At 38.9% G+C, this 19,103-nt stretch overlaps 1 protein-coding gene across 1 annotated transcript in view; it reads right to left on the bottom strand.

Annotated features, from left to right (window-relative positions):
- LOC133616386 (PH domain leucine-rich repeat protein phosphatase 1-like) overlaps positions 1–12,303 on the bottom strand; it is a 52,779-nt gene extending 40,476 nt beyond the window's left edge. Inside the window, exon 1 of the mRNA XM_061975568.2 lies at positions 10,512–12,303. Within this exon, the coding sequence (XP_061831552.2) occupies positions 10,512–12,057 (1,546 nt within the window). The 5' untranslated portion in view covers positions 12,058–12,303. The remainder of the gene's footprint in view (positions 1–10,511) is intronic.
- Between the last annotated feature and the right edge of the window lie 6,800 nt (positions 12,304–19,103).

Here is a 19,103-nt window from a genome sequence, read left to right as displayed (position 1 = left end):
ACATTGAATCTCTTGACTCTTCTCGAAGGGGACCTACAGTATGATGATTTTTCTCTTTTCTGACTTATGAATGTTGGATAGTTGCGTTAAACTAAGCCAAAGTTTAACGCAACTAAACTGCTAATCTCGGACGAAGAAGACGACAACATTACAACTTGGTCAGAAGAAACAAGAACAAATATATAATAAAGTGTTATTGTGCACAATAATCCCATACCTGCGACATGCAGTGAGATAAGTGATGGTTCTTTTATGCAGCTCTGTATTGATCCGAGAGTGGGAAGCTGACCTAATGTTGACTTTTAAATCTATATATTGTTTATCAAATGTATTTTCGACCACGACTGAAAAAACATATCAGTGATGTTCATCTTCAAGATGTACATGTAAGGCTATGTTAACCTTGCAGAGCAGGATGTTCAATTCTGATTTTTTTTTCTGTTAAAATCCGAACTTTTTATGTACCGTATTTTTCGGAGTATAAGTCGCACCGGAGTATAAGTCGCACCTGCCGAAAATGCATAATAAAGAAGGAAAAAAACATATATAAATCGCACTGGATCCCGGCCAAACTATGAAAAAAACTGCGACTTATAGTCCGAAAAATACGGTAGTTGTTCACATTACAAAACTAATGCAATGTCTTATGTGGACACAAATTGACCAACATGCAGACATGTCGTTGCACCTGTTACATACACAGCTCCAATTCTAGTAGGTCTCAGACCTGGTACATTTGTGACAATTTCAAGAGTTTTGTGAAATCAAAGTCAACATTTTCTGAATAGAATTATTGCGTGTAGAAGATTAAGAAGAAAGAGGGCAATTTTTATACAGCAATATTTATTTTGCAACTGTCTATTTTGACAAAGAATTATGACGCTCATCGCTTTTTGATGAAATAATGGTGGGATTAACACGACCAATCATTCAGATTGCAGTTGCATCGGATGCATGATTTGTATCCACATACAATAGAGGCCTGGGTCATTTTTGAAAATTCTGAATTGTGCTTACATTGACATTAAAAAAATTAGATACAGGTCACATATGGGCAAAACAATCGGAACTGACCTGCAGTGTGAACAAGGCCTAACGGTTTATATTTTGAAAATATAAATTCTGATACTTTTGGAGAAAGTGCTGCGTGGAGGGTTTAATTTACAATCTGGGAACGCCTCGACCTCCAAACGGTTTGCAGACAGACTCAGAAAACAGGTTATAAATGTGACTGTGGAGCAAAATGTACACCAAAGCATATCCTGACATAGGCTCCAGCGCCCCCCGCTCCAGCGAAGCGGTAGAGAATGGATGGATATCCAATAAATATTATCTAGACAATGGGTTTAAAAACCTTTAGCATTCAAAAAGCCATTTGAGCCCATTTCCCACCAAATAAAACCCACTTAGAGCCGCAAACTCTGATCTCTAAAATGACGATAACACCACTTATACTGCAGTTTAATTACACGTATTCTATACCATTTATGAAATCAAACACTCGGCAGAAAACGACTCCAAGTATTTTTGCTCTGATCAGCTTTCTGCAGCAGTTCCGAAACTGCTCCTTATTGTCATCTCCAGCTGGGTATTTTCTGTGAATGCTGTGTTTGTTCTGAAAATGTCTTTCAACATTTAATTTTTTCTTTGTTTGCTATTTTCTCCCCACATATTAGGTACACAGGTGAACCGAAACTGCTCCTTATTGTCATCTCCAGCTGGGTATTTTCTGTGAATGCTGTGTTTGTTCTGAAAATGTCTTTCAACATTTAATGTTTTCTTTGTTTGCTATTTTCTCCCCAAATATTAGGTACACAGGTGAACCAACCTCATCCAAAATGAAAGCCAATTCATCCGTCCATGAAGCTTTAAATGTTTTATTTTCATTAGAAATGTTTTTCTTTTTTATCTGTCCATTGCAAGCATACTGGGGGTTGTTGACCACTAAACACAATAAAATTGCTTGGCAACAAAAGATGACCAATGGGGTGTGATGTACGTTTTGATCGACAAAATATTAAAATATGTTTTATTTTTATATTACAAGATCACCAAACTCCATAAAATAACAACGGTTACATTAAATCAACTAACTAAATAGGCATGAAAGAGTAGAATTCGGCTCAAAAGCCATGAGTTGCGGGCTCCTGACCTAGACCACAAGGAAGTGTGTCCCCTTTAATCTACTTGCTAATTTTCTCTCTACTTTACATGGGAGAATGCAATACTCACATTACAACACCCAGCTTGTAAGGTTTGTAGATATATTGTTTGAATGACGACCTTTAACTCATGTCATTAACATATTATAGTTATTCAATGTTTTCTTATGAATATTAAGCACCAATATTTTAGAAGATCCCAAATATTAATAACAACTTTTCGCTTTTTAAGCAAAGCAAATCCGGTCCGAAGAAGACATCAATAAATAAGACATGAATAAACTACAGTGATTGAGGTGTACGGTAGCCTCATGTACTTGCAACTGTTATCTAACGTTACAGTATATTAAATTATTATAGAAAAAAGCAGTGGTTAGTTTCAGTTTTGAGTTTTTGAGTTTGTTTTAATTGGTTTTACCCTTTAAAATGGTTATTAATCATATTTATTTTTATATTGTTTTTATATTTATTTATTTATTGTTTTTATTCATAATATTTGAATATTGTTTTTTATATTGTTGTGCAGCACTTTGGAAACATTTCTGTTGTTTAAATGTGCTATACAAATAAAGTGGATTGGATTGATTGGATTGGCTATGTCAACAACATATGTAGATGTCAGTCCGCTAGTCCAAGGGCCATCCAGTTAATCTGGTTGCAGTGAAGAATTTAAAAAAAGTGTTAAATAACAAAATATATAAAATACTCAAAATGTACTGTTAATCGACAATTAGCACAATCCCAAAAAATTATAATTACTGAGGGTTAAATTATAGCAATTATTTTTTTGGCGACTTGTCCAGGGTGTAACCCGCCTTCCACCCAAGTGCAGCTGAGATAGGCTCCGGCACCCCCCCGCGACCCCGAAAGGGACAAGCAGTAGAAAATGGATGGATGGATATATATTCCTCACGCACTAATTGACTAAAAGAGTGCGCACTTGCCGCACGCTTGCCCTTCAATGCGGCGCGAGCGCGATGATGTCATGTTATCGATGGGAAAATGCATTTTTAGACCATGTGATTTGCCTGAGCGGCTAGGAGACCTCGAGAGTAACAAGCGGTAGAAAATAGATTAGAAAGGACCATTTTTTTTTTTTAATTGAGAGTTCCCGCGGGCCAGATTTTGGACGCTGGCGGGCCGTATTCAGCCTGCGGGCCGTAGTTTGGGGAACCCTGATCTAAACTTTACCGCTGCCGGGTATTTTTTTCTATACTTTTATTGTAATATTTTCAGAATGTGTTTGTTCTATTTTTGGCCAAAGTAAGACAATGAAAACAATCTGAAGTTGTCTTTATTTTTTTTTGTTTCAATGCCATGATGCGTGTGCACAGATTTCCCTCGATGCAGCCCCTGAGCTCAAAAGAGTTGGACACCCCTAAAGTACAGTATTACAGTATATGTAACAGCTGCAGCAAAAAAAAAGGGCAGCATAAAATAGAGAGTAGATCCAGCAGAAAATAGACATTATAAACAAAGAGAGGTAGCTAACATAGAAGCGGTCGGACAAATAAAAAAACAAAAACTTAAGACTTCCCGCGGGCCGGATTTTAGGGACCCTGTTCTATCATAACAACAACATAACTGCAAATTGTCTGTTGCTTCTTTTGGACTACTTTTGTGTGTGTGCAAGCGCTACCTGCGCGTACATGTTGACGTGTGAGGGTGAGTGACAGCCGTAAACACCAACCGTTTTATTATATGGGAATTAAAAAAACGTTATTACATAAACTTGGTATCAAAATAGTTAATGTTAGTAGCAAGTTAGCAACCTTACATGACAACATAAGGACGGGAATTACATCTTCTGTTTTTTGTGTACACACTACACACATACCGGATGTCTCCAGATGTGTCAGTCTACCTGCTTATTTACAGAGAGAAAAGCAAATCACTGATTTTTGTCCCACTAGGACAGGGATCTGCAACCTGTGGCTCTTTCGTGCTTCTGCCCTGGCTCCCTTTGGTTTGCCTTTCACACAACATTTCAATAAATAATGGTGTGGAGGGGGGCGTGGCCTGCGGGCCTGCAGCGAGGCGGGGTGTGCCAGGACCAGCCTCGAAGTCAGCGGCAGGTGGGTAGATGGCCCAACTGGGCCTTGTTATCTAATCACCTATCGCTCTGTATAAGCAACGGCCGGGAGGAGAGACATTGTTGGAGCTGGGGAAGCTCTCTTCCAGTGGGTCCTTCTGACCACCAAGCATTTCTAGGCTAGCCCGTTTCATTGTTTACAAAACAGTTTTTATTCTTCAGAACAACTCTTTGGTGCTTTTCAGCAGTCGTCTTTTGGTCAATGTTCGTTGTGCTCTCGCTCTCCCCCAGCTCCAACAACGTCTCTCCTCCCGGCCGCTGCTTATACAGACCGACAGGTGATTAGATAACAAGGCCCAGGTGGGCCTTCTACGCACCTGTCGCTGACTTCGAGGCCGGTCCTGGCACACCCTGCCTCGCTGCTCCACAAATGGCTATTTAATTGTAATTGATTCTATTTAATTTAGTTAGTTTAATTTTAATGTTACAGTTGTTATTTTGGAGAGTTCTGTGATCTCGTAATATAAAAAAACAACGTATTTTGATATATTGTCGATCGTCAATGTATGTGTGTCATCTTTTGTTGACAAGCAATTGTATTGTTTTTTAACGATCAATATCCAGTAAGCTAGCAATTGAAGGAAAATACAACATTTATTCCTTCATGGACAGATTAATATGCCTTCATCGTTGACGAGGTTAGTTCATGTGTGCTTAATATGTTGGGAGAAAATGGACAATCAAATGTTGAAGACATTTCCACAACACACAGCATTTGCAAAAAAAATACCCAGCTGGAGATGACCGAAAAAGAGCAGTTTTGGAACAACTGCGGAAAGCTGATCAGAGCAAAATAACTTGGTGAGGCGTTTTCTGTCTAGTGTTTGATTTTATAAATGCTATTTTATAAGTATAATGAAACTATAAGTGGTGTTATCGTCATTATAGGGCTGAAACAGAGTTTGTGGCTCTTGGTGGGTTTTATTTGGTGGGAAGTGGGCTCAAATGGCTCTTTGTATGGTGAAGGTTGCTGACCCCTGCACTAGTACAATTGTAAACACTAAGGGTGTAACGGTACGTGTATTTGTATTGAACCGTTTCTGTACGGGGGTTTCGGTTCGGTTCGGTGGTGTACCGAACGAGTTTCCACACATATTAAGTAGCGTACCGCACGTTGTGTAAACAATGCACACCGAGGCACAACACACGGCATGCTGGCAGCGACCGGGCTACGACAACAAAGCGAAAGCGGTTTGCTGACATTGTTCAGTAGCGGTAGGGTATGCTTCTGGCAACACGTCAAACATGCTAACCCGTTTGAAGCAGCACCACCCCCAAGTGAACATCGCTTCAACGACGAGAAAGACGAGCGTCGTGCAAACACCGCATTCATGCAGCCTCTCCTCGGCGAGTCAGACAGGGCTAAAGCAATAACAAATGCGGTTGGTGTTTTTATAGCAGCAGATTTAAGACCATATTGCATTAAAAACTAGATTTTGACCCACTTCTTCTTTCTGCAGACAATGTGGATAAACTGATTTTTCTGGCAAAAAACATGAAGATTGAGTGAAAGTCACCAGGGGGAAGAAAAGTTAATCTGAGGCTGAGTTGACTTGAAACTGTTTAATGTTGCACTTTCTATATGTAGAAGAAAAGTTTTGTCATTTTATTTAATCTGAGCAACAACTTGAGGCAGTTTAATGTTGATTAACGTGGACTCCGACATAAACAAGTTGAAAAACTTATTCGGGTGTTACCATTTAGTGGTCAATTGTACGGAATATGTACTGTACTGTGCAATCTACTAATAAAAGTCTCAATCTATCATTCAAAAAAAGCACTTTATATGTAGAAAGGTTTTGTTAAGAAACCATTCTGAGCCTTATCTTATTTAGTTTTTATTTTATTTATATTGACCACATTAACCCTGGCAATGGGCCCTGTGTGTTTATGTATGTTATTGTTATGCTTAGCATTCATGACTGCCTGCTGTTGCACTCATCAGTCTAGTGGTGGCTCACATCCATCACACACAAAGCTATTTCTATTTTTGGGCAGAATTATTATAGTGTTCCCAATGTTAAAAGGATAAAGCCATTGTTTATAAATTTGGTAAATAAATAACCATAATATGTATATTTTGTTGTTTTCTTACTGTACCGAAAATGAACCGAACCGTGACCTCTAAACTGAGGTACGTACCGAACCGAAATTTTTGTGTACCGTTACACCCTTAGTAAACACACATGTAACAGTCTGACTGAATAACTGGGTCTCTGCAGGTTTCAACATGTCACATTTAAGACTTTTTTAAGACCATCTTGAAAATAATTTAAGACCATTTCACATCCATACGGACAAAAAATACAACGACAAAGTAAAATCAGAGGTCCAGAATGAATTGCAAGTATATGAATTCATTCAATGCTCTTTCACATTGGAAAATAAAATGGTTAAACTACCTAAATACACCAGGAGCTTCTCTAGTGTAAACTAATTGAAAAAAACATTAGCAAACATCGGAACAGCCAATTTTCAGTGTTTTCTTGCAAAAAGGGGCAGTGTGCTTCATATCAAGTGTTTTCATGCAACATCAACATCAGCAATGGTAGAGGAAAGCACAACAATATATTGTCTGTGAAAGGGACATATAGCATCTCTGCTGAAGCTAAATGGTTAACTTTGGTAATGTTTTGTTCAGCTGTCAGAATGGAGCAAACAGATGAAAACATCTACAGTACTCATGTATCTGCACAAAGTTGTGAAAAACAGACTGCAGACAGAGCGATTGTCTAAAAAGAAAGAAGGCGATTATGGCTTGCAAGCCTCAAACAGAATTTGGATGTGAATAATGTGGATAACATTCAAATGTGCTCAGCTCATTTTGTATCTGGTATGTATGAATACATTTTGACCTGTTTTTTTGTGACTTTTTTGAAAATATATTGCGAATACACAAGGATTAATTTTTATTTAGGCATGACAAGAAGACATTCGCAAAATCTCAATTGCTTTCCTCACCCCACAATAAGATGAGTGTAAACCAGGGGTCGGGAACCTTTCTGGCTGAGAGAGCCGTGAAAGCCAAATATTGTAAAATATATTTCCGTGAGAGCCATATAATATTTTAGTAACACTTTAGTATGGGAAACATATTCACCATTAATTAGTTGCTTATTAACATGCAAATTAGTAACATATTGTCTCTTAATTAGTCATTATTAAGTACTTAATAATGCCTTATTCTGCATGGCCTTATTATACAACCAGTAAGCCATTAACTAAGAGTCTTCCCTCAATAACCTCATAATTATTGCTTATTAGTAACCCTAACCCTTATATGTTCATCTAGTATCCAAATAACTCTTAATTAAGTCTTTGTTACTTAGAATATGTTCCTCATACTAAAGTGTTACCAATATTATTTAACACTGAATACAACTAAATAAGTGCATTTTTAAGTAAGACTAACATTTTTAGAGTATAATAAGTATCTTATTCTTTTCAATAACTGTGTTATTCTGAAGCTAACCAATAATAAATAAAATACTTCTTACCATTAATGCGACCTCTTGAACAGGTGCGCTAGAAAACGGATGGATGGATTAAAATGCATGAGAATGTTTTTAATTTTGAACGTTATTTTTAACACAGTGATTACCAGCGGAATTATTCGTTACTTATCGTGTTCAGCAATGTCAGCTAAGATTTATCTGAGAGCCAGATGCAGTCATCAAAAGAGCCACATCTGGCTCGAGAGCCATAGGTTCCCTACCCCTGGTGTAAACACTAAACAGGCATCCGCTTTTAATGTCGGTTGCTGTATAAACTTGGAGAAAAGATGAGGTATGAGAAGCTGACCTGAAATTATTGGAAACAATGTTTCCAATAATGTTTTTTATATAGTTTTACTGCTGAGTACACTACTGTCACAGAGAAATTAGCGTGTGTTTACTGCATGTAATAGTATGTTTTCTCTAGTAAATATCTCATATTGATCTCCTTAGGCAATTGGCGCCACTTATCCCACATAACACTCCTTTTGGGGGGTAACGTTTATCTTTGTAAAGTTGTGCAAGTGTTTGTGACGTTTCAGCATCTTTTGACACGAACTTATCCGGGATTTTTTACTTTTACATTATCATTCCATTTACTTTCACCGCCATGTTTACAAACGCTTCCCTACTCGATGGCTGCACGTCTGGGTACTAAACACTTTAGAAGTTTCCATCCACCGGGTTCAACCATGCATTTAATTGATCATTCAGGAGACACAAATTGTCGAACTTGTACTTACCCATTTTATGCAAGTCATTTGGCTTTGCTGTGGGCTTTTGTTAAGTTTTCTCTGCTGCTATGCTAACTAAGCTGTCAACACACAGCTGCGCGCGCACAGCAATAGCTGCTGGTGTTCGATAAATTCTGACTGCGCACAGTTAGTTTCGAAGTGTAGTTACGTTATAGCGTCCTCAAAAATCTAAACATTTCTGAATGACTAATGTTTATGCATGTTTTAAATTAAAGTAACGTCTATACATTTTTAAGAGCTTTCAAAATCGTATTTAAGACCTTTTATGAGAATTTAGGAGAATTTTAGAAATGTTAAAGCCTTAAATTCAAATTATTAGATTTAAGACTTTTTTTAGACTTTTTAAGACCCCGAGGATACCCTAGAACAGACCTGGGCAAATTAAACCACGGGGGCCACATGCGGCCCGTTGAGCTTTTCTCAATTCCCAAATATTTTTTTAGATCTTTAAGATGGAAACTGTAGCTGCCATTATGATGTGCAGTCATGTTTTCAAATGACCGTAGGTCTTCAACTATTCAAAGTATTTCAAAGGTTGGAATCTGCGCTTATGGATTATTTACCAGTTACTATGGTAATCTAATTAGTTACTATGGTCATCTAATTAGTTACTATGGTAATCTACGTCACAGCAGCTCAGATGAGGCACCAAGCAGTGTGAGCGGAAAGCGTTTCCACAGACGCGAAGGAGATTTTCACAACAAAGTCCTAAAGCTTAGTGATGTATAGCAGTGGTTCTCAACCTTTTTTCAGTGATGTACCCCCTGTGAACATTTTTTTAATTCAAGTACCTCCTAATCAGAGCAAAGCATTTTTGGTTGAAAAAAAATAGATAAAGAAGTAAAATACAGCACTATGTCATCAGTTTCTGATTTATTAAATTGTATAACAGTGCAAAAGATTGCTCATTTGTAGTGGTCTTTCTTGATATAAAAATAACTAAAAACTTGTTGAAAAATAAACAAGTGATTCAATTATAAATAAAGATTTCTACACATAGAAGTAATCATCAACTTAAAGTGCCCTCTTTGGGGATTGTAATAGAGATCCATCTGGATTCATGAACTTAATTCTAAACATTTCTTCACAAAAAAAGAAATCTTTAACATCAATATTTACGGAACATGTCCACAAAAAATCTAGCTGTCAACACTGAATATTCTTTTTGACAAACATTTTAGTGAGGGTCAAACCATCACGGCATGGGGGAAACTCTGGGTTTATGGTAATGAATGGAATAGCCTACTTGATTTGATGTTCCGTTTATGAACTTACATTCATATTTTGTTGAAGTATTATTCAATAAATATATTATTAAGGATTTTTGAATTGTTGCTATTTTTAGAATATTTTTTATAAATCTCACGTACCCCTTGGCGTACCTTCAAGTACCCCCAGGGGTATGTGTACCCCCATTTGAAAACCACTGATATATAGAATAGAATAAAATAGAAAGCACTTTATTGATCCCTGGGGGAAATTCAGCATAATATCACATATATCAGATTGTAAGTGGGTTTATTTTGTTCATATTTCACTGTTTTGTTGCGTTTCACTTGATTGTAAAATATGCCGATCGAAAGGGGGTGTGACGTTCATATTTTGTCAATATTCCGTGTTTTATCGTTCATAGAAACATTTAGAATTCCATTACGTTTTTTTAAGGCGGTCTGTCATAACGTTTTAGCACTCAATCAAGACATTATTGTGAGGTTTTGTATTAGTGTTCCTAAAAATAGAGATACCGACCCCAGACACATTTTTTTCTCTTAATGTGGCCCCCGAGTCAAAATAATTGCCCAGGCCTGCCCTAGAATAAACACAATAGAGTACATAAAACAGCGGGAATGAATTAACACAATCAGGTGCACCACTATTGACCTGCTATATCTAGCAAAAAGCTCCCTGAACACCCCATGTTCATCATACAAGGCAACAAAATGAAAATATGTTTGTAAATACAGCAAATACACAAGCAAGTACGGTAGATACAGTTCTCAGTACTCACCAAAGTAGAAACGAATCAGGCATCCAATACCCGGGTTCATCCCCTCCTCTTGCACCCTCCATGGGTCTTCGAAACCCAAGTTAGTCAAGTACTCATTTAATATTTGCAGAGGCTTCTCCTCATCTCGTACATGTCGCACGACTCCACCGTGCAGCTGGACGAAGAGAGATGGCGTTGGGCTCGTACTGATGTGCTCTGGCCATTCTCTGTTCGTGTCAGACGGCACTGATGCTTGGCTGCTCAGGGGCCTCGTCAGCGAGCTGCTGGAGAATTTGGAGGGAGGTTGGATGGGTGAATCGTTGCAGTACCCGACTCCAGCCTCACTGTCGACATCTAATGTGCTTATCAATTGCTCTGGGGTATTTGCGAGGTCCATCGACGCAGACAGATCCGCGGGGGAATTGCATATGGAACGCGCCGGAGAGGACGTGAGCTCGATCTCATCCGAGGAGCTCTCAAAAGGGTCAGGTCCCTCTGGGGCACTGTCACAGTTGGGGCTCAATGCCGACGAGTCCGTAGTCAGCGAGTCTTGGTGCGCTGTGCTTTTCGGTCCTCCTGGGCTGAAGTCCTCACAAGTGCTGCTCTCTATATCGGATCCGGAGTAGACAGGAAAACAGTCCGCCCCGCTCAAGTTCAAATCCACACCAATGTCATTCAGGCAAACCTCGGATGAAGAGTTGCTTGCAGTTCTATCATCTAAAAACGGGTTAGATGACAGTTTAGAATCAAAATAATGTTTTGTGCTACTGTTATATTGTAGAGATCCGTTCTCTAACGTCTTTATGTCTTTAGGATCCAATCCTACATGTATGTCATCAGTTTGTTCAACACTAGTTTTACAGCTATTTACATCAGTAGTGGTCACGCAGTTGATTCTCAAAACAGCCCCAGCTTTACTCGCTTCCAGTTTGCTGGCCAACTCTTTCGCAGTAGTGTCCACGGTGCACAGCACGGGCCGTGGGTAGGAGGGTGTCAGCCAGTCGTGGACGTGAATACAGCCCCGTTTAGGATCCGATCGCACCCATCCCTTGTCGGAGGCCAGAAGTTGCTTCGACTGCTTCTGCCTGAGGAAGGTTTTCCTATCCAGGCTGAGGGTGCTGAGCGGCGACGCCGACGGAGCAGGAGTGCCCGACTCGGCGGGAGACACCCCGGGAGAGCAGCCCGTCGGCGGGGAACCCAGAGACAGATTCCGCTTGTGCCGCTGGCGCTTCTTGCTCAGCAAGGAGTTGGCGGAAGCGCCGCCGTTGCCGGGCTTCACGGTCGGCATGTTGATATTTTTGACCGCACCGCCAATCGCGTTGGCAACTTGGTTCTGATAGATCCCATTCCTGATCGCGATCTGGAGCAGGGAGGTGGCCGCGATTCCCTTCCCTAAGAGTTTCGCCTCGGCGCCGTCATCTTCCCCGGCGGCTGGTCGCTTCCCTCCAGATATCACCGTCAATCCACTGGATTTCGCCGGAACGCCGTCATGAGCGGGCTCTGGCGTCCACTGTGGTGTTTGCGAAGTTGAAAGGGCCCCGCACTCGTATTCCTTCACACGTTCCATCCCGTTAAGCCCGCAGGTGAATGCTAGCCGTCGTTAGCACGTGCTAACCGCCCCTTTTAACCAGTCAAAGTGAATGCGACTCTCCGTTAGCCTAGCATGCTAAGGCGCTGCGTAGCTAAGTCCAAAAGTGTTACGGCGCCGCATCACCCCATTCTTAAATACCTCCGTTAGCTCTCCGGTGAGAGCTAAGATGTTAAAGGCAGCTCGTCGCCATGGAAGCCGCCGCGAGAAGACGGGATGATTGACGGTCAGTGAGCAGGGCAGGGCTGGTCTCATTGGATATGAGTTATGGCGCGTTCAGGGTCAAACAAATAATCGGAAATTTGCCTCACAAGTCAAAACGCTCAGAGAAATGTATACAGTACAGGCAAAAAGTTTGTGTCAAAGTCAATGTGTTTTCTTTATTTTTATGACTATTGACATTGTAGATTGTCACTGAAGGCATCAAAACTATGACACTTGTGAAGTGAAAACCCTTTTAGGTGACCTCTTAAAGCTCGTCGAAGAGTGTGCGAAAAAGTAATCCGAGCAAAGGGTGGCTATTTTAAAGAAACTAGATTATCAAACAGTTATTTCACCTTTGTTTGTTAAGTACTTAACTCCACACGCGTTCATTCATAGTTGTGATGCCTTCAGTGACAATCTGAAAATAAAGAAAACCCATTGAATGAGAAGGTGTGTCCAAACTTTTGGCCTGTACTGTATGTTTATGAACTCCACCAAGTTTGAATTGACTTGTCTCCTTTTGGGTTTTCTTTTTCATTATTGAAAATAAGCCAGGAGAGGAATGTAGCAACGACAACGTTTTTCTAATGCTTATGAATATGAGTTATGGCGCATTCAGGGGGTCCAACAAATACCGGTAATCGGAAATTTGCCTCGCAAGTCAAAACGCTCAGAAAAATGTGTGACAGTAACAATATGCAGTACAGGCCAAACGTTTGGACACACCTTCTCATTCAATGTGTTTTCTTTATTTTCATGACTATTGACATGTAGATTGTCACTGAAGGCATCAAAACTATGACACCTGTGAAGTGAAAACCATTTCAGGTGACGACCTCTTATATAGCTCATCGAGAGAATGCAGAGAGTGTGCGAAAAATTAATCAGAGCAAAGGGTGGCTATTTTGAAGAAACTAGAATATAAAACATATTTTCAGTTATTTCACCTTTTTTTGTTAAGTACATAACTCCACGTGTACTCATTCATAGTTGTGATGCTTTCAGTGACAATCTGAAAATAAAGAAAACCCATTGAATGAGAAGGTGTGTCCAAACTTCTGGCCTGTACTGTATGTTTATGACCTTCATCAAGTTTGAATTGAGAAATGTAGCAACAACAACGTTTTTCTAATGCTTACGGATAAATCTACTGTAGTTCGCATGGTAAAGACATTAGGTTTCATCCCATTATTATTGGATATATTAACTGTATAATCATACTCGCCCATTGAATCATTGTGATTTACAGATGGAAGAAAATATGTATCCAAACAAGTTTGAATAATTATAACTATCCAAACTAATGTGTTTGGGTGCATATTTTCCCCGAGCCACAAACTGATCATAATGACATTTTAACAACCCATTCTTAATAACCTCCGTTAGCTCTCGGGTGAGAGCTAAGATGTTAAAGGCAGCTCGTCGCCATGGAAGCCGCCGCGAGAAGACGGGGTGATTGACGGTCAGTGAGCAGGGCAGGGCTGGTCTCATTGGATATGAGTTATGGCGCGTTCAGGGTCAAACAAATAATCGGAAAGTTGCCTCACAAGTCAAAACGCTCAGAGAAATGTATACAGTACAGGCCAAAAGTTTGTGTCAAAGTCAATGTGTTTTCTTTATTTTCATGACTATTGACATTGTAGATTGTCACTGAAGGCATCAAAACTATGACACCTGTGAAGCGAAAACCATTTCAGGTGACTACCTCTTAAAGCTCATCGAGAGAATGCCGAGAGTGTGCGGAAAAAGTAATCAGAGCAAAGGGTGGCTCTTTTGAAGAAACTAGAATATCAAACATGATATCCTTTTTTTGTTAAGTACATAACTCCACATGTGTTCATTCATAGTTGTGATGCCTTCAGTGACAATCTGAAAATAAAGAAAACCCATTATGTCCAAACTTTTGGCCTGTACTGTATGTTTATGACCTCCACCAAGTTTGAATTGACTTGTCTCCTTTTGGGTTTTTGTCATTATTGAAAATAAGCCAGGAGAGGAATGTAACAACGACAACATGTTTCTATTGCTTACGGATAAATCTACTGTTGTTCGCATGGTAAAGACATTAAGTTCCATCCCATTATTATTGGATATTCATTTTATAATCATTGAATCATTGTGATTTACAGATGGAGGAAAATATGTATCCAAACGAGTTTGAATAATTATAACTATCCAAACTAATGTGTTTGGGTACATATTTTCCCCAAGCCACAAACTGATCATAATGACATTTTAACAACCCATTCTTAAATACCTCCGTTAGCTCTCGGGGAAGAGCTAAGATGTTAAAGGCAGCTCGTCGCCATGGAAGCCGCCGCGAGAAGACGGGGTGATTGACGGTCAGTGAGCAGGGCAGGGCTGGTCTCATTGGATATGAGTTATGGCGCGTTCAGGGTCAAACAAATAATCAGAAATTTTGCCTCACAAGTCAAAACGCTCAGAAGAATGTGTCACAGTACAGGCAAGTTTGTGTCAAAGTCAATGTGTTTTCTTTATTTTCATGACTATTGACATTGTCGATTGTCACTGAAGGCATCAAAACTATGACACCCTTGAAGTGAAAACCCTTTTAGGTGACTACCTCTGAAAGCTCGTCGAAGAGTGTGCGAAAAAGTAATCCGGGCAAAGGGTGGCTATTTTGAAGAAACTAGAATATAAAACATGTTTTCAGTTATTTTACCTTTTTTTTTGTTAAGTACATAACTCCACATGCATTCATAGTTGTGATGCCTTCAGTGACAATCTGAAAATAAAAAAAACCCATTGAATGAGAAGGTGTGTCCAAACTTTTGGCCTGTACTGTATGTTTATGAACTCCACCAAGTTTGAATTGACTTGTTTCCTTTTGGGTTTTCTTGTTCATTATTGAAAATAAGCCAGGAGAGGAATGTAGCAACAACAACGTTTTTCTAATGCTTATGGATATGAGTTATGGCGCATTCAGGGGGTCAAACAAATAATCGGAAATTTGCCTCGCAAGTCAAAACGCTCAGAAAAAATGTGTGACAGTAAAGGCCAAACGTTTGGACACACCTTCTCATTCAATGTCCATCCATCGATCCATTTTCTACCGCTTATTCCCTTCGGGGTCGCGGGGGGCGCTGGAGCCTATCTCAGCTACAATTGGGCGGAAGGCGGGGTACACCCTGGACAAGTCGCCACCTCATCGCAGCTCATTCAATGTGTTTTCTTTATTTTTATGACTATTTACATTGTAGATTGTCACTGAAGGCATCAAAACTATGACACCTGTGAAGTGAAAAGCATTTCAGGTGACTACCTCTTAAAGGTCATCGAGAGAATACCGAGAGTGTGCGAAAAATTAATCAGAGCAAAGGGTGGCTATTTTGAAGAAACTAGAATATAAAACATATTTTCAGTTATTTCACCTTTTTTTGTTAAGTACATAACTCCACACGTGTTCATTCATAGTTGTGATGCCTTCAGTGACAATCTGAAAATAAAGAAAACCCATTGAATGAGAAGGTGTGTCCAAACTTTTGGCCTGTACTGTATGATTATGACCTCCACCAAGTTTGAATTGACTTGTCTCTTTCTGGGTTTTCTTTTTCATTATTGAAAATAAGCCAGGAGAGGAATGTAGCAACGACAACGTTTTTCTAATGCTTATGGATATGAGTTATGGCGCATTCAGGGGGTCAAACAAATAATCGGAAATTTGCCTCGCAAGTCAAAACGCTCAGAAAAATGTGTGACAGTAACAATATACAGTACAGGCCAAACGTTTGGACACACCTTCTCATTTAATGTGTTTTCTTTATTTTCATGACTGTTTACTTTGTAGATTGTCACTGAAGGCATCAAAACTATGACACCTGTGAAGTGAAAACCATTTCAGGTGACTACCTCTTATAGATCATCGAGAGAATGCCGAGAGTGTGCGAAAAATTAATCAGAGCAAAGGGTCGCTATTTTGAAGAAACTAGAATATAAAACATGTTTTCAGTTATTTCACCTTTTTTTGTTAAGTACATAACTCCACATGCATTCATAGTTGTGATGCCTTCAGTGACAATCTGAAAATAAAGAAAACCCATTGAATGAGAAGGTGTGTCCAAACTTTTGGCCTGTACTGTATGTTTATGACCTCCACCAAGTTTGAATTGACTTGTTTCCTTCTGGGTTTTCTTTTTCATTATTGAAAATAAGCCAGGAGAGGAATGTAGCAATGACAACGTTTTTCTAATGCTTACGAATAAATCTACTGTAGTTCGCATGGTAAAGACATTAGGTTTCATCCCATTATTATTGGATATATCAATTGTATAATCATACTCGCCCATTGAATCATTGTGATTTACAGATGGAGGAAAATATGTATCCAAACGTGTTTGAATAATTATAACTATCCAAACTATTGTGTTTGGGTACATATCTTCCCCGAGCCACAAACTTATCATAATGACATTTTAACAACCCATTCTTAAATACCTCCGTTTGCTCTCGGGTAAGAGCTAAGATGTTAAAGGCAGCTCGTCGCCATGGAAGCCGCCGCGAGAAGACGGGATGATTGACGGTCAGTGAGCAGGGCAGGGCTGGTCTCATTGGATATGAGTTATGCTGCATTCAGGGTCAAACAATTGCTCGGAAATTAGCCTCACGAGTCAAAACTATCACAAAAATGTGTGACAGTAACAATATATGTTTATGACCTCCACCAAGTTTGAATTGACTTGTCTCATTTTGTGTTTGTTTTTTTCATTATTGAAAATAAGCCAGGAGAGGAATGTAGCAACGACAACGTTTTTCTAATGCTTACGGACAGTGACGTACGGTGAAGTAAACACCAGGCGAGGCATAAATACTTTGAGTTTTTCTTCTTCTTTTTTTTAAATTAAATTCATATGTGCAGCTCTAATCATTGTTGACTTAGGTTGCCCATTAGAGTAACAGGAAAAAGAAGGGAGTCATTCGCTTTCATAAAAACGTTATCATAATGATATTATGATATGATAAATGGGTCCAGAAAGTATTTGATAAAGTTGTTATTAAATACTTTTTGGTTCTATATGCTTTTAACAAAAGAAATCAGGTATTGTGAGTGTATCTTACCTTTCTGTATTTATTGTTTATTTTTTATGGAATGGATCCCCATTAACCATACTTGCCAACCCTCCCGGATTTTCCGGGAGACTCCCGAAATTCAGCGCCTCTTCCGAAAACCTCCCGGGACACATTTTCTCCCGAAAATATCCCGAAATTCAGGCGGACCTGGAGGCCACGCACCCTCCAGCTCCATGCGGACCTGGACGGTCCGCATGGAGCAATGTTGTTGTAATATATTGAGTTGGAGGCAATAAACAGGCGAGGGGATGAAGTACGTCTCTTTACTGTAGACTTCAGAACAGACTCACACACTTGACGTCAGGTGCGCAACACCACGTACATCGTTGGCCAACCAAAAAGTAACCCCAGTACGCTATAGCCAACATTCACCAGGAGATGGCAACAGACAAACAGATCACTCTATTACATTCCAGTCTCTCCATGTTTTCTCGCCATGGTAACATGTGATCCACATGCACTGTGCGCTGTCTCTGTCCCTCTTGATATATATATATATATATATATATATATATATATATATATATATATATATATATATATATATATATATATATATATATATATATATATATATATAAATAAATATATAATAATATATGTATATATATATATAAGAAAATACTTCACTTTCAGTGAATTCTAGCTATATATATATATATATATATATATATATATATATATATATATATATATATATAAGAAAATACTTCACTTTCAGTGAATTCTAGCTATATATATATATATATATATATATATATATATATATATATATATATATATATATATATATATATATATATATATATATATATATATATATATATATATATATATATATAAGAAAATACTTCACTTTCAGTGAATTCTAGCTATATATATATATATATATATATATATATATATGTATATATTTGACTATATATACATATATATATATATATATATATACTGTATATTTATATGAAATACTTGACTTGGTGAATTCTAGCTGTAAATATACTCCTCCCCTCTTAGCCACGCCCCCAGCCACGACCCCGCCCCACTCCGACCACGCCCCCAACCCCCCGAAATCGGCGGTCTCAAGGTTGGCAAGTATGCCATTAACTGATGCCAAGGCGACCGCTAGTCTTCCTGGGGTCCATATAGGAAAATAAAAAATAAAAAATACAAAGAATACATACATTACCAAACATTATACAAAAGAAAAGTACAACATAAGATAAAAAAAGCTAGTTAAACCCAGTTTTAAAAATTCATGTCATGTGGGCAGCTGCAATAGGTGTGTATTCAAAGCTGTCTTGAATTTACTTTGTGAGAGATTAATGTGAGATAGCAACCGATTCCAGAATGATATAAATAAATGATAAATGGGTTGTACTTGTATAGCGCTTTTCTACCTTCAAGGTACTCAAAGCGCTTTGACACTACTTCCACATTTACCCATTCATACACACATTCACACACTGATGGAGGGAGCTGCCATGCAAGGCGCTAACCAGCACCCATCAGGAGCAAGGATGAAGTGTCTTGCTCAGGACACAACGGACATGACGAGGTTGGTACTAGGTGGGGATTGAACCAGGGACCCTCGGGTCACGCAACATAAGGAGACTACAATGCATCTTTTGTTCAACAGACAACCAGGACAGGCGTGAATGCATATATGAAATATTAGTGAAATATTAGTGTGCAAAGAACATTTAAGTACCAGTCTTGCTGCTCTGTTCTGA

This window comes from Nerophis lumbriciformis, linkage group LG14, assembly GCF_033978685.3.
Source record: "Nerophis lumbriciformis linkage group LG14, RoL_Nlum_v2.1, whole genome shotgun sequence".
Taxonomy (NCBI): domain Eukaryota; kingdom Metazoa; phylum Chordata; class Actinopteri; order Syngnathiformes; family Syngnathidae; genus Nerophis; species Nerophis lumbriciformis.
This window is presented reverse-complemented; position numbering and strand designations above follow the sequence as displayed.